General features: G+C 43.0%; 1 protein-coding gene across 1 annotated transcript in view; it reads right to left on the minus strand.

Moving 5' to 3' along the window:
• LOC106581102 (CXADR-like membrane protein) overlaps nucleotides 1–15005 on the minus strand; it is a 96510-nt gene that overhangs the window by 15055 nt on the left and 66450 nt on the right. The window contains exon 2 of the mRNA XM_045703857.1: nucleotides 2193–2350. Within this exon, the coding sequence (XP_045559813.1) occupies nucleotides 2193–2350 (158 nt within the window). The remainder of the gene's footprint in view (nucleotides 1–2192; nucleotides 2351–15005) is intronic.

Below are 15005 nucleotides of genomic sequence, written 5' to 3' on the forward strand. Positions count from 1 at the left end.
ACCACTGCTGTCATCCTTACCTCCAAGTGTTTATTCAAGTTGAATAATCTTTGGATGCCGACAGCAGTTGCACCATTGGAAGACATAGCTTGGCTGTAGCCTACAAAAGCCTATCCCTGCTCTTTTCCCACAATCCATCAAACACATTTGGTGTGTCATCATCGTGGTCTCTGACTTGTGGTCAGACTCGCTCAGGTGAACAAACTTAAACTTGTGCCTTTTTTCAATGCTGATTTGAATGTCATTGAGAAACCGATGAAGTGTCAAAGATTTTTTTTCGCAAATTTATGAATTGAAAAGTAATCCTCGAAGAAGTCATCTAGTTTATCAAAAGTATCTGTAATCTGATGACTATATTATTGCTGGTATTTTTGCTGTAATGTAACGGTTTACAGCTACTAGTTTTTTGTAATCCGTTACTCCCCAACCCTGGTGGGGACTAACAAAATGTCCCCAGTTGGTCAAATTTTTGTTTGTTTCCGTGTCTGTGGAAGGCCTCAGTATATGGGCCTATGGGTGGTTAACACCATTATCATTAGCATACGCATCCCCAGGTTAGCACAAGTGAACCCTGCCCTTGCTCAGGCTTTCTCTCCCCTCTGTGCTCCTGACACATGTAGCCTGTACGCTCGGCAACAGAGGCTAAATGTTGACAAGCTGCTCTTTTCCATTTCAACATGGCCTTTCAGCGGAAATAAAATAATTTGTTATTCATTCCGCCACAGGCACAGTCTCATTCCTAATCAAATTATCAGACATTTGATTTTAATTAATGGTGCCTTCAATGTTATCTCCCTGTTAAATAGTCAATGCAATGTGCCAGCCCCTTCAGAGGAATAATAGTGTTAGACATTTGTTTTCCCTTTTCTTCCTTTCTCTCCCTCCTCCCTTCTCTCCCTTCACTCCCTCCTTCCCTTCTCTCCCTCCTCCCTTCTCTCCCTCCTCCTTCCTCTCCCACCTCCCTTCTCTCCCTACTCCCCTCTTCCCTTCTCCCTTCTTTCCCTACTCTCTTCTTCCCTTCTCTCCCACCTCCCTTCACTCCTTACTCCCTTCTTCCCTTCTCTCCCTTCTCCCTTCTTTCCCTACTCTCTTCTTCCCTTCTCTCCCACCTCCCTTCCCTCCTTACTCCCTTCTTCCCTTCTCCCTTCTTTCCCTACTCTCTTCTTCCCTTCTCTCCCACCTCCCTTCCCTCCTTACTCCCTTCTTCCCTTCTCCCTTCTTTCCCTACTCTCTTCTTCCCTTCTCTCCCTCATCCCTTCCCTCCCTACTCCCTTCTTCCCTTCTCTCCTGCCTCCCTTCTCTCCCTCCTCCCTTCTCTCTCTCCTCCTTTCTCTCCCGCCTCCCTTCTCTCCCTCCTCCCCTTTGTCCTGTCTCCATTTTCTTGTGGAACCAAATCTCTCACTGCTAATCAACAGATCAGTGTGTTAACGAATGACTTCCAAAGAGAGAAGAAACCTCTTTGTTCTGACGAGGCCTGTTGAGATTCCATGGTCTTACTGTTATCAGATACTGCATTTCATTAAGAAAAAACAGGAACAAATCAAAACAGAAACTGATACTCTAACATCTTCTGAGAGCTACAACACAAGTAATTAGATTAGGGCTGTTTTTAGACTCGGGTAAATGATTCAAGGTAGGTGATAGGATGGATCCATTTTTATCCTATTAAGAGCTGGCAGTATTGATGTGGTCTAATTCAATTGTCAGGGACTGGAAGGTCTAGGTATTCTATTTTCACAGCTGGTAGGATGTATAGGCTTTATTTATTAACTGTGTCTCTGGTGGACTTTCAGTCACAGTAATTTGTTTACTACTGTATCTCTGTCGATATTGTAACACTTCAGGGAATCTGAAAAAGGCTATGAACAAAACCCTGAGCAGATTAAATAAATAGAGGAATGAGGAATTGGGAGAGAGTAAGAGTAAACTGTAGGAAGTAGAAAAGGGTTGAGATGGGAAGGAAACAAATTGGAGGAACATTGTGTTGTATAAGTGTGCCTTTGAAAAAGCTATTCAAATTATATCATATTGGTTGCAACAAAGAGATGGGGGGTATAGAGAAAAGGAGAGAGAAGAAAGAGAGAAAGAAGGAAAGAGAGACAATGACAAAGAATGACAGGAGAGAGACAGAGAGAAAGAGAGAAAGAGAGAGAGAGAGAGAGAGAGAGAGAGAGAGAGAGCAGCTTCCTCACCACTCTCTGCTTAGAGTTGGGCTTCTGCAGTAGCCACTCGATGTCGAGCAACTGCGCGTTGGACTGCCAGAACTGATGGTGGCATGGCAGGGTGGCGTTGTCTCCGACAACTCTCTTCATTTCTGTCTGGGCGCCAGCCGTCAGCAAGCTCAGCAGCACTGGAGAGAGAGAGAACAGAGACACTGTCAGACAACTAGAACCAGATACACCGCCAGACAGCAGCCACAGGCAGAATATAGCTGGAGTAAAAAACCTAGTGAGATAGGAAACAGAATCAGAATTACTAGGACATAATACGTAAAAGAAACAGAATCAAACAATAAAAACCATCCAAACCACAATGAGATAAAGACTATAACTAGTCAATATCTCCCAAGCCGCCCTAGCTGTCAGGTTCTTTGCTGTAGGACAGGTTATGGGTTACACTAGGCTCAGTCAGTAGCATACATGGGGCTTGTGACTCGGCCCCTGGCCAGAAGCCAGACTGTTAGGGCCTATTACGCAGCGGGGGCCGCTGGGCTAATTTATTGGAGGATGCTGGACAGCCCCACTGGCTTGAGGGGAATTAGGGAGAGGCGTCGGGGGGATTTGCAGAGGGATGAAGTTTAGGGGGGCCGTAGTGGGGGCCAAGGGGACATACGACTCCCTCCACCTGGTAGACCCGGCACAGGGAAAACAATGCACAGGCTCCACAGCCCCACTGGGCTTACTCTCTCAAACGCAAGAGATATTTTTGGTGCCTCAGCATTAACCTAACTAGCACATTTAATTTAGTCACTGCAGAGAGTGGGCTAAGATCCTGGCTTCAAAGAGCTTTAAATAAAGTTATCCAAATTCTTGTTCGGATGCAGTATGTCCTGGTCATGTAAATATTATATTTTCTCCTTTTCATTACTCAGTGGTATGTTGCTGATTAGGTGCTGAGTGTTTCAATAAATCACTAAATATACAGTGTGGTATACATACTTACACAAACACTGTATGGCCTGTTGCCTAGCCCTGAGTGTGTTATGTCTGGGCTTGAGTGATTCAACAAACAGCGACTCATTGAAAGAATGTCAATGTTCCATGGATCACCTAATGTGGTCAATGCATCAGTCATAGGCACCTTTCTTCTTATTCAGTGGCCACCCTCTCAGGAACAGCACACGTAAGAGCTGTCAGAGCCAATGAGAATGGTCGCTAGTCTGCCCTATAAAACATGTGACTTGGTGTAAGTTTGTGTTAAAGATGGTGCCGATGGAGATGGGTGACATCTTACGAGTCGTAAGCTAGCATTTCATGGTAAAGTCTTCACCAGATGTATTCGGCACATGTGACAAATCAAATTTGATTTGATTTGGTATGGGGAGGAAGGTATCATAACTGTAAACCGCTTATTCAGAATTGGTTGACTGACTCACAGTGATGACATCATTACTCTGTGAACTTTGTGTGCAGCTCTTTAACCTGTTATGGCTAGGGGGCAGTATTTTCACGGCTGGATAAAAAACGTACCCGATTTAATCTGGTTACTACTCCTGCCCAGTAACTAGAATATGCATATAATTATTGGCTTTGGATAGAAAACACTCCAAAGTTTCTAAAACTGTTTGAATGGTGTCTGTGAGTATAACAGAACTCAAATGGCAGGTCAAAACCTGAGAGATTCCTTTACAGGAAGTGGCCTGTCTGACCATTTCTTGAACTTCTTTGCCATCTCTATCTTTTACAAAGGATCTCTGCTCTAACGTGACACTTCCTACGTCTTCCATGGGCGCTCAGAGCCCGGGAAAAACCTGAATGTCGTCATCCCAGCCCCAGGCTGAAACACATTATCGCCTTTCTCAAGTGGCCGATCAAGGGACTGTAGGCTTAGGCGCGTGCCCTGGCCGCCCCCGTCTTTGTGATTTTTCCTCTGTTTGCCGAAAAGGAGATTCCCGGTCGGAATATTATCGCTTTTTTACGAGATAAATTGCATAAAAATTGATTTTAAACAGCGGTTGACATGCTTCGAAGTACGGTAATGGAATATTTAGAATTTTTTTGTCACGAATTGCGCCATGTGCACGACCCTGATTTACCATTTCGGATAGTTTCTGGAACGCACGAACAAAACGCCGCTATTCGGATATAACGATGGATTATTTGGGACCAAACCAACATTTGTTATTGAAGTAGCAGTCCTGGGAGTGCATTCTGACGAAGACAACAAAGGTAATAACATTTTTGTTAAAGTAAATCTGATTTTGGTGAAGGCTAAACTTGCCGGGTGTCTAAATAGCTAGCCCGTGATGGCTGGGCTATGTACTTAGAATATTGCAAAATGTGCTTTCACCAAAAAGCTATTTTAAAATCGGACATATCGAGTGCATAGAGGAGTTCTGTATCTATAATTCTTAAAATAATTGTTATGCTTTTTGTGAACGTTTATCGTGAGTAATTTAGTAAATTGTTAGTAAATTCCCCGGAAGTTTGCGGGGGGTATGCTAGTTCTGAACGTCACATGCTAATGTAAAAAGCTGTTTTTTGATATAAATATGAACTTGATTGAACAAAACATGCATGTATTGTATAACATAATGTCCTAGGTGTGTCATCTGATGAAGATCATCAAAGGTTAGTGCTGCATTTAGCTGTCTTCTGGGTTTTTGTGACATTATATGCTAGCTTGAAAAATGGGTGTCTGATTATTTCTGGCTGGGTACTCTGCTGACATAATCTAATGTTTTGCTTTCGCTGTAAAGCCTTTTTGAAATCGGACAGTGTGGTTAGATAAAGGAGAGTCTTGTCTTTAACCTGTTAGGGCTAGGGGGCAGCATTTGCACGTCTGGATAAAAAAAATGTACCCGATTTAATCTGGTTACTAATCCTACCCAGTAACTAGAATATGCATATACTTATTATATATGGATAGAAAACACTCTAAAGTTTCTAAAACTGTTTGAATGGTGTCTGTGAGTATAACAGAACTCATTTGGCAGGCAAAACCATGAGACATTTTCTGACAGGAAGTGGATACCTGATGTGTTGTATTGACTTTAAACCTATCCCATTGAAAAACACAGGGGCTGAGGAATATTTTGGCACTTCCTATTGCTTCCACTAGATGTCACCAGCCTTTACAAAGTGTTTTGAGTCTTCTGGAGGGAGATCTGACCGAACAAGAGCCATGGAACGATGATGTCCCATTAGACACCTGGCGCGCGAGTTCATGTTGGGTACCCTCGTTCCAATACGTTATAAAAGAGTATGCATTCGTCCACCTTGAATATTATTCATGTTCTGGTTAAAAAGGCCCTAATGATTTATGCTATACAACGTTTGACATGTTTGAACGAACGGAAATATATTTTTTCCCCTCGTTCATGACGAGAAGTCCGGCTGGCTTAGATCATGTGCTAACAAGACGGAGATTTTTGGACATAAATGATGAGCTTTTTTGAACAAAACTACATTCGTTATGGACCTGTGATACCTGGAAGTGACATCTGATGAAGAGAATCAAAGGTAATGGATTATTTACATAGTATTTTCGATTTTAGATCTCCCCAACATGACGTCTAGTCTGTATCGCAACGCGTATTTTTCTGGGCGCAGTGCTCAGATATTTGCAAAGTGTGATTTCCCAGTAAGGTTATTTTTAAATCTGGCAAGTTGATTGCGTTCAAGAGATGTAAATCTATAATTCTTTAAATGACAATATAATATTTTACCAATGTTTTCTAATTTTAATTATTTAATTTGTGACGCTGACTTGACTGCCGGTTATTGGAGGGAAACGATTTCCTCAACATCAATGCCATAGTAAAACGCTGTTTTTGGATATAAATATGAACTTGATAGAACTAAAAATGCATGCATTGTCTAACATAATGTCCTAGGAGTGTCATCTGATGGAGATTGTAAAAGGTTAGTGCATCATTTTAGCTGGTTTTATGGTTTTGGTGACCCTGTCTTTGACTTGACAAAACATTACACACAACTCTTGTAAATGTACTGTCCTAACATACTCTAAATTTATGCTTTCGCCGTAAAACCTTTTTGAAATCGTAAAACGTGGTTAGATTAAGGAGATGTTTATCTTTCAAATGGTGTAAAATAGTTGTATTTTTGAAAAATTTGAATTTTGACATTTATTTGGATTCAAATTTGCCGCTCTTGAAATGCACCTGCTGTTGATGGAGTGCACCACGGGTGGCACGCTAGCGTCCCACCTAGCCCATAGAGGTTAAAATGCTGTGAAATAGTCATATGTTTGAAAAATTGAAGTTTTTGTATTTTTGAGGAATTTGTAATTCGCGCCACGCCTATCATTGGATATTGGAGCAGGTGTTCCGCTAGCGGAACGTCTAGATGTAAGAGGTTAAGTTTCCTTCACTTCACATTTCCCTGCTGCAATAACCCTGGGCTCCACGCCAATCACTCACATCCATCTGAGTCACCACTTAGACACAACCCCAGATGCCCTCACTGACTAGCACCCAGCAACACAGGAGAGGAAGCCATATTACAGTACAGCAGGGCCCTTAGTCCGCTGAATACGACCCTGTTGACAGGACACATTACTGAGGTCCTCCTACTGCTCTTGCTCTCCCCTGCTCTGCTCAAATCACTACTCAGCAGAAAAAAGGGCCACCTCTTCCCAGCCAAGGAGCTCCCAGCACCACTGAAGGTATCCCTGTTCATAACTTTTTAATGCAGCATTTGCAGAGCCATTCATCTTGTGGGCTCCCCGCAGATATTACTTTGGATGGAAGTCATGGAGGGAAGCCTAGGAGAGAAGGATCCAGCCAGCACAGAGGACACTGGGTATCCTCTCAGCATAGCTCCTAATCACTTTAAGGAGGAGGAGGAAGGAGAAGGTTGGCTGGAGTGTGTGTGTGTGCGAGAGAGTGTGAGTGTTGGGGCCCGGTGATGGTCCGTTGGGAGCCCAGTGCCCGCTGCTAGACAAGGCCTGTTTAAGCCGTGCTGTCTAATCAGTGCCTCCACACTCGTCACCCCAGGGCTGAACTCCCTGCTCTGTGTGCTGGGCCTGATAACAGCTAGTAGGCTCACCTCTCCACCGCCAGCCCGCCCACGCCTCCCTGCTTCCTCTCTTTGACAGAGGACTCACAGGCAGGGGAGAGTATTGCATTTGAGCGATACAAGTAGGGCTAGTTATCAAAGGGGGTATATGGAAGTTTGTGTGTTGTATGTGCAATTAACTGTGCTGTATATCGCTCACTCCTTTTGCCAACTCTCAACGACCTTCCAACAAGCACAATGAGCCAATAAAGACTGTTTGGGTTTGGAAGTAGGCTTCACTTCATCATCTGTCAATAGATTTACCACATATGAAATTATCTAACTTTCAGCCAATAACATGACAAACATTTCAATGTCTTTATAGTGACATTACAGTCAGCTTTTACATCCACAGTTTATGGTCTTGGAGAGGGGATTTTGTGCTGTGGAATGGATAACATAGTGGTCCAAAATAAGCCTGCCTTGAAATCTATTTGCACTCAAATTTGGATTGGCCTCATTCACAGTGTGCACAGCTGTGGCAGTGTGGACCGATGGGAACCAGCATTTGTGAGATGCCCAGTATGCGGCATACCAGGGTGTCACAGCAGACTATGGTGACTCTGTATAGGAACATCAGGTAGTCTGTAGTTTTATGACATTGGCTTTCAATGGTTTTAATATAGTGGGATATTTCAGCATACTTTAATTGAGTTAATTAATTCAACCATTTAAAAAAACAAGCACACATAAAACTTGAAGAAGTCATACATGCACATCAGTAAAATCATCGAGGATAACACACAATAAAGTCAGGAACTTATTTCCACTGTGGTCCTCTTGAGGCAAGAGACAGAGTATGGCAGCAAGATAATAAAGCATAAAAACAAAGAAGAACAACATCTATCTCATCATTGCAGTTACATCGCAGGGTAAATTCATATGGGCACAGAAGACATCAAACAGTTTTTTTCTTTATTTTTAAGGCATTCAACCCTGAGGCTCCAGTATACTAGACAGTACCTTTCCCAGCATTACTCCTGAACTTGTATAAGCACAAATTAGCAACACCTGATCTGGTGCTGTGGTTTTGTACATCCCTAACATGGGGAAAGTAATCAGTCAGATATCTGGGTGCAGAACCATAAATACACCTGGAAACCAGACTCAGTCTAATCTGGGACACCCTCAACAGGCAGCCAGTTGAGTTCCTGAAAGCAGCTCCTGCCTATGTGAGTATGTGGACTCACCTTCAATACTACCCTGATCAGCTCATTCTGGGCAATCTGGAGCTTCCCCTTCAGAAGATTAGACAAGACCCCAAACCAGGAAGTATTTGCATAGTCAAAATGGAATTGAATTAGGTCTGTGGCTAGCACTCTCATGGAGTCCTTATCAAGCTGCTTGGACTTTCTAGCCAAAAACTTGGTCCCGGAATTAACCTTCCCTAGCACTTTATTGGACATGCTCCCCCCCAGGAGGAAGGAGTACCATTCCACAAAGATTTCTCTCATCAATCTCTTTCCTGATGAAGTCAGTCAAGTAAAGTATCAGTGGAGTATGTTTCTCTAAATCCCGACTGAAAATCATACATTAGACTTAGTTTGACATATTCATACATTTGTTCATGTACAACTCTCTCCGGGATCTTTGATGTTGTAATGAGGATAGATATTGGCCTACAATTCCCAGGGTCAGACTTTATCCCCTTCTTATACAGAGGTATAACTTTAGCTTTTTTCATGTCCTTGGTAAAGATGCCTTGTTCAAGAGAGAGATTAACGATATGCGTAATGCAAGGGGCAATTTGCTCAGCAGAATCTCTAAGAAACCTTGCTGGAATATTATCCAGGCCTGTGGCGTTGGCACATTTAAGCTCTGCTAGCATAATTGCTACTTTGACAGTTGCTACCTTTGCAAAATAACTCGGCATAATACTGTTTGACTTGGTCGTTTCCATACAAACTAGAACTGGTGGGCAGTTTGCTAACCAGCTTTCTGGCAACAGAAGCAAAACAATTGTTGAATTACTATGCATACTTGTGACATAGTAAATAGTCTAAGACATTACCTACAGTCAGGCATGACAAAACTCGAAACATGTTCCATCACGAGCAGACCTTGGTTCAAATACTATTTCAAATATCTCAAATACTTTCACATACATTCAAAGTAACTATTCAAATATATTTAAAAAGACAAGTCACACTGGGCACACACTGGTTGAATCAACATTATTTCCACATAATTTCAATGAAATTACGTTGAACCAATGTGGATTAGATGTTGAATTGATATCTTTGCCCAGTGGGGTGGTTGAATATTTTAATATATTTGAAAATCCACTTGGAATGTATCTTACGGTATTTTCAAATACTTATTTCAAATACTATATTCAAATTCCTGGGTTAATTGCATGGGAGTATATTTGAGTCAATGTACTTGAAATACAATACTATTTGGTTTTTACAAATAACCATTCAAGTACTCAAATACAAGTACTTGTTTTGGGCTGTGTATTTGAAAATAGTCAAATACACAAAAAAGTATTTTAAATACCAGATACTCTAATACACATGTATTTGAACCCATGTCTGATCACGAGGCCTCTATTCATTCACGTCTTCTTGACATTCCATAGGGCCCTGGGAAATGCCATGTTAAGGAGGCCATCTAAACTGAGAGCTGTAAGTCAAAGGGGTATTTCGCGATAAGGTAACTATGTTAACAACTTCTGACTCCGACTAGACACCCCCCCCCCCTCATTTCCTCTACTCTCTGGACTGTGATCAACGCGGCAGCACATTGTCATTTTTGATGGAGCTCGGTTTTTACTGAAGCAAAGAAAAGAGCTAAAGAAAGACAGAGAGAGACAGAGGGAGACAGAGAGACAAAGAGACAGAAACAGAGAGAGACAGAGAAACAGAGAGAGACAGAGAGACAGAGAGACAGGGAGACAGAGAGAGTGAGAGACAGAGAGAGAAACAGAGAGACAGAGAAACAGAGAGAGAAATGTGAGAGAGAGATTGAGAGACAGAGAAACAGAGAGAGAAACAGAGAGAGAAATGAGAGAGAGTGAGAGACAGAGAAACAGAGAGAGAAACAGAGAAAGAAATGAGAGCGAGAGAGTGAGAGACAGAGAAACAGAGAGCGACAGAGAGACAGAGAAACAGAGAGACAGGGAGACAGAGAGAGTGAGAGACAGAGATAGAAACAGAGAGAGAAATGAGAGAGAGAGTGAGAGACAGAGAGAGAAACAGAGAGACAGAGAAACAGAGAGAGAAATGAGAGAGAGAGTGAGAGACAGAGAAACAGAGAGAGAAACAGAGAGAGAAATGAGAGAGAGAGAGTGAGAGAGACAAAGAGAGAAACAGAAAGAGAGAGTGAGAGAGAGAGAGAAACAGAGAGACAGAGAAACAGAGAGAGAAACAGAGAGAGAAATGAGAGAGAGAGAGTGAGAGACAGAGAGAGAAACAGAGAGAGAGAAACAGAGAGAGAAATGAGAGAGAGTGAGAGACAGAGAGAGACAGAGAGACAGAGAAACAGAGAAACAGAGAGACAGGGAGACAGAGAGAGTGAGAGACAGAGAGAAACAGAGAGAGAAACAGAGAGAGAAACAGAGAGAGAAATGAGAGAGAGAGAGTGAGAGACAGAGAGAGAAACAGAGAGACAGAGAAACAGAGAGAGAAATGAGTGAGAGAGAGAGAGACAGAGAGACAGAGAAACAGAGAAACAGAGAGACAGAGAGACAGGGAGACAGAGAGAGTGAGAGGCAGAGAGAGAAACAGAGAGACCGAGAAACAGAGAGAGAAACAGAGAGAGAAATGAGAGAGAGAGTGAGAGACAGAGAGAGAAACAGAGAGACAGAGAGAGAAATGAGAGAGAGAGAGAGAGAGAGAGTGAGAGACAGAGAGACAGAGAGAGAAATGAGAGAGAGAGAGTGAGAGACAGAGCGAATGAGGGAGAGCTAGGGCAACTGTAGTGGAGGATCCAATTTCTATAAAAATGCCCTAGGGGGAGTTGTGCTCCAGTAAATCCACCTCCCCACAGAACGGTACAATCTTATTATAGAGCAGCCAGTGGGATGCAGGCAGGCAGCGGCCCCAGATCTTTCACATTTACCAAAGTCAAGCTCCACATCCCATCAGCACATTGGCTTGGTTCGGGCCTCAGCACCGCTAAAGCTCCTGACCTCTGGCTCTGAAGACTGAAGAGATCAGTGGAGGAAAAAGAAGAGAGGGAAAAGAGAGGAAAAGGCCACAATGAACTTTAATCTCACCTTAGCTATAGGAACAAGCAGTGAGGAAAAGTAGAGGATGCAGAACTAACTCCTTAGAGTCCTTTAGAGTATATGTATTTGTCTTTGTAATAAGAGTGCATCTGTGTGTGAGAGTGAACAGTATCTGTGTGCTGCATGCTTTATGTGAACATATGCTGTCTCAGAAATGCGCTTCCATACTCCTCTATCTGCATAATGGAAAAACAAGGCTATCTCATGTTGACGGTAAATCAATGCCTCTGTGCAGACATGTGAATTAGAGTATAGCAGTCGTGGGGCATATGGAGTTTCAAATTGCATAGGACTTACCAGCTGCTCCACACAAGGTATGGGTCCAGACAGGGAGAGAGGTCTGCAGCATTCATCTCTCAGCACTGCCACTCTATACTAAACGTTTTAGCTTGCGCCACTGACAGGCTCCTCTGGCAGGAGGAGAGAACAGAGGGAGCGGACGGGGAGAACTACTCAGAGAACACTGGGCTGGGACATAGAGAAAAGCCTCCCAGGTTACCAGGTGCACTGTATTTGGCTTTTCTCTTTGTTCTGACCAATATGTATGAAATGCATCAGAAGTGACTGCTGACATACAGCAGGTTTTAGTTGAGCTGGAGAAACATTCAGATGATGGAAAACAGTGAAATATTCAGAGGTCACAGCCAGAGGTGCAGCTTGGTGTTTTAGAAAGATCAATGAAATGAACACTGCATCACAGTGGGTTTGTTGACCTCCTGTTGCTGTGGCTATACAAATGGTAAATACAGCATATTGGTGCTTTCTTCACAGGGAAACAGAGTTATCACAGAGATGGGCACAGTGGGAGGTAAAGCATATGCTCTCTCTTTTACTGCCATCTCTGAGGTTTCCAGCGAGACGGAAGGCATGAAACACTGAAATCCTCTCACATCTCTGATGGCTCCCCAGACAAGAGCCATGCTCTGAGACGGTAGTACGAACTGACAGGCTACAAAAACAACCCTTGTCAGAGCTCTCAAAGAGACTCCTTTATTTATACAGGCTCTTATACAGGCTCTTTTTAATTAGTTCTTCTGAAGGGGGTAAATCTTTTTAAACGCTCCCAGAGATCACGCCCAAACATTAAATCGCACGTGTCGCGGGCACTCCCTAACTCTTGGTCCAAGTCATGAATATTTTCCTCCTGTGGAATCAAAGAGGGCTGTGTTTTCTCTGACTGCAGGCTGCTTTTTGGAGGGATAAAGTACCCATAATCCTTCCCTGCATTGCGCTCGGTGACCAACACCCCTTCTGCTGACATGGAACTTTTCTCCATGCCACTTGCAGCACTATTAAAGATCAGGGCCACTTCAAGCTTGAAAGGAAACATTTTTAAAATGAGGGCCCTGTCGTGTCCGCACTCGTCTGCAATGATGGATTCCTAAGAGCCTGGCTAGAGCAGGCGAGTGCAAAGAAGGAATGGAATCACTTTCAGGATAATCCGTTGGACCTGGAAGAGAGGAACAGGTAAAGGGAGAGGGCCTACGGGAAATACGGAATGGGAGATGAAATTCCACTAAGGTCTGAAGAATGTAGGACACTGTGGTACGTTTTCACCTCAAGCTTGCTTGTTGCCTTCAGTAGCATCTATTTCAGGGGCTCGTCATCTATGTCACATCAAGCGAAAAATGGACGCCATCCCACTGACAGAATCCCAAAATAGATGCTAAATTGGTTTCATGCCGAGGGCTTTTAATTCCCCAAAAGTTTTCGATAAACTCTCTCAGCAAAAAAAAGCTAATTACAACTTTTCCCAAAGGAACGCCAAGTCACTAAAACCTGCTTACATCTTCCAAACCCTACATCTGTTGGAATCATACTGTATGCACGGGTGTTATCCAAGATCCTATGGATGTTCCATCAGCCGCTTAGCCGTTAGCGTTAGCTTAAACGACAAGGGCTCCAGAGTGTACCACATGTGGTACTCGAGACGTTCCAGTAAGCAGCCACCGCCGCCCCACTTCCTCCTTCCTCCCTTTATCTTTATGTGGCTCAGTAAAACCACAGCTCCAACATATGACAGAGTGGAAAGAGAGGCACAGCACTTAAAAGGGCCCAAACACAAAGACACCACTGAAAGTCATTGGTTGAGTTTTAATTCAAACCCAATTCATCATTTGGAATGGATGTTCTCCGTTTACATTTTAATTATGCCAATGCATTGTAAGAGACTCCAGGCTCCCTCGCAGGATAATCGCTGGAGTCTGTATGGTGTTCAACCATTTAAGGGGTTATTTTCAGGTTGAAATAACACCATGTAAAGGACCTCCCATTTCCATGAGGTATTCTAAATAAACAAGCCCCCCAAATATCAAATGGTCTGGCCTGCGCAAGATAACATGCGTCAGCTGCATTGTGGGGCTTGGAGAAAGACCCTCTGCACTGCTGTGGCAATATATCCTCCGCACATCTGGCCGCTCCAAAATAACCCAGCATGTGTGTGCATTCGCTTTGCTACACATGACCAGAGTGTCTACATACAGTATGTGCTTAGCTCTCTCTTCCCAGGACAGAAAATGATAGAAAGAGAGAGAGGTGTAGACTTACTCTTCAAAAAAATTTGACTAATGTGCTGTGTGTGTTTGCTTCACATGTGGTTGTGGTGTGGGCCTTATAAAGGCACATCCCCCCCGGAACACACACACACAGAGAGACAGAGAGACACGCACACACACACGCCCCTGCACAAACTTTACTTGCCTCCAATGCCCCACCCCCACCGAGTACAGTGCAGAGTATCCATATTTCATGGACAGGGGACTGAAATCCTTGACACGGTAAGACATTTCCAGACAGGCTAGAATAGACCACTTTTTGCTGTTTCCATAGAAACATTAGAAAACTTTGCTGAAAATCATTTGCCCAGTGAGGTGGTTGTGTAAACAACCACCTCACTGTGTGTGTAAACAGTAAGTGAGGATGGAAAACAATGGCAATAATTGAAAGACTCAGCAATTTGTGATATTCAAAGAAAACAATTCTATATCCTGTTGAGAAATCACATTTATTTTCATACAAACTATATGAATTTACCTCTATTAGGAAAACATTTATTTTTATCAAGCACTTGGAAAGTTTCTCCAAGAATTCAGCAAAACTATTGTTTTCTGAGCCTGGTCTATGTTTCGTTTTGAGTGGCATTAAGATATTTTTCTTGGCAAACAGAAAGGTTATTTTCCAGGATTGTGTAAACAGAAAGGAAATATTAATAGCAGAGGACTTATACTGTAACAGTTAGCTGGAGAAGAAACAAGAAACGATACCTAGAAAAAGAAAAACAGTCATACATTTGCCTCCATGGGGTTCAGGCTCGGCTTGACCCTGCCATCAAAACAGATGGTGCAGTCAACTTGGAAGCTGGCCTTATGAATTAAAGCACTGTTTAAGAATGCCTCGCCTGCTGCTGATAAACAGGAGCTGTCATGTTGGGTATTGGTGTGATAGAAACTAAATTATGCTATGGACAGACAGATAGAGAAGCACTGAGACCAAACATAATTGCCACAGTACCCATATCAATAACCTTTTTGTATACT

Source organism: Salmo salar, chromosome ssa20 (genome assembly GCF_905237065.1).
Source record: "Salmo salar chromosome ssa20, Ssal_v3.1, whole genome shotgun sequence".
In the NCBI taxonomy this organism is placed as follows: domain Eukaryota; kingdom Metazoa; phylum Chordata; class Actinopteri; order Salmoniformes; family Salmonidae; genus Salmo; species Salmo salar.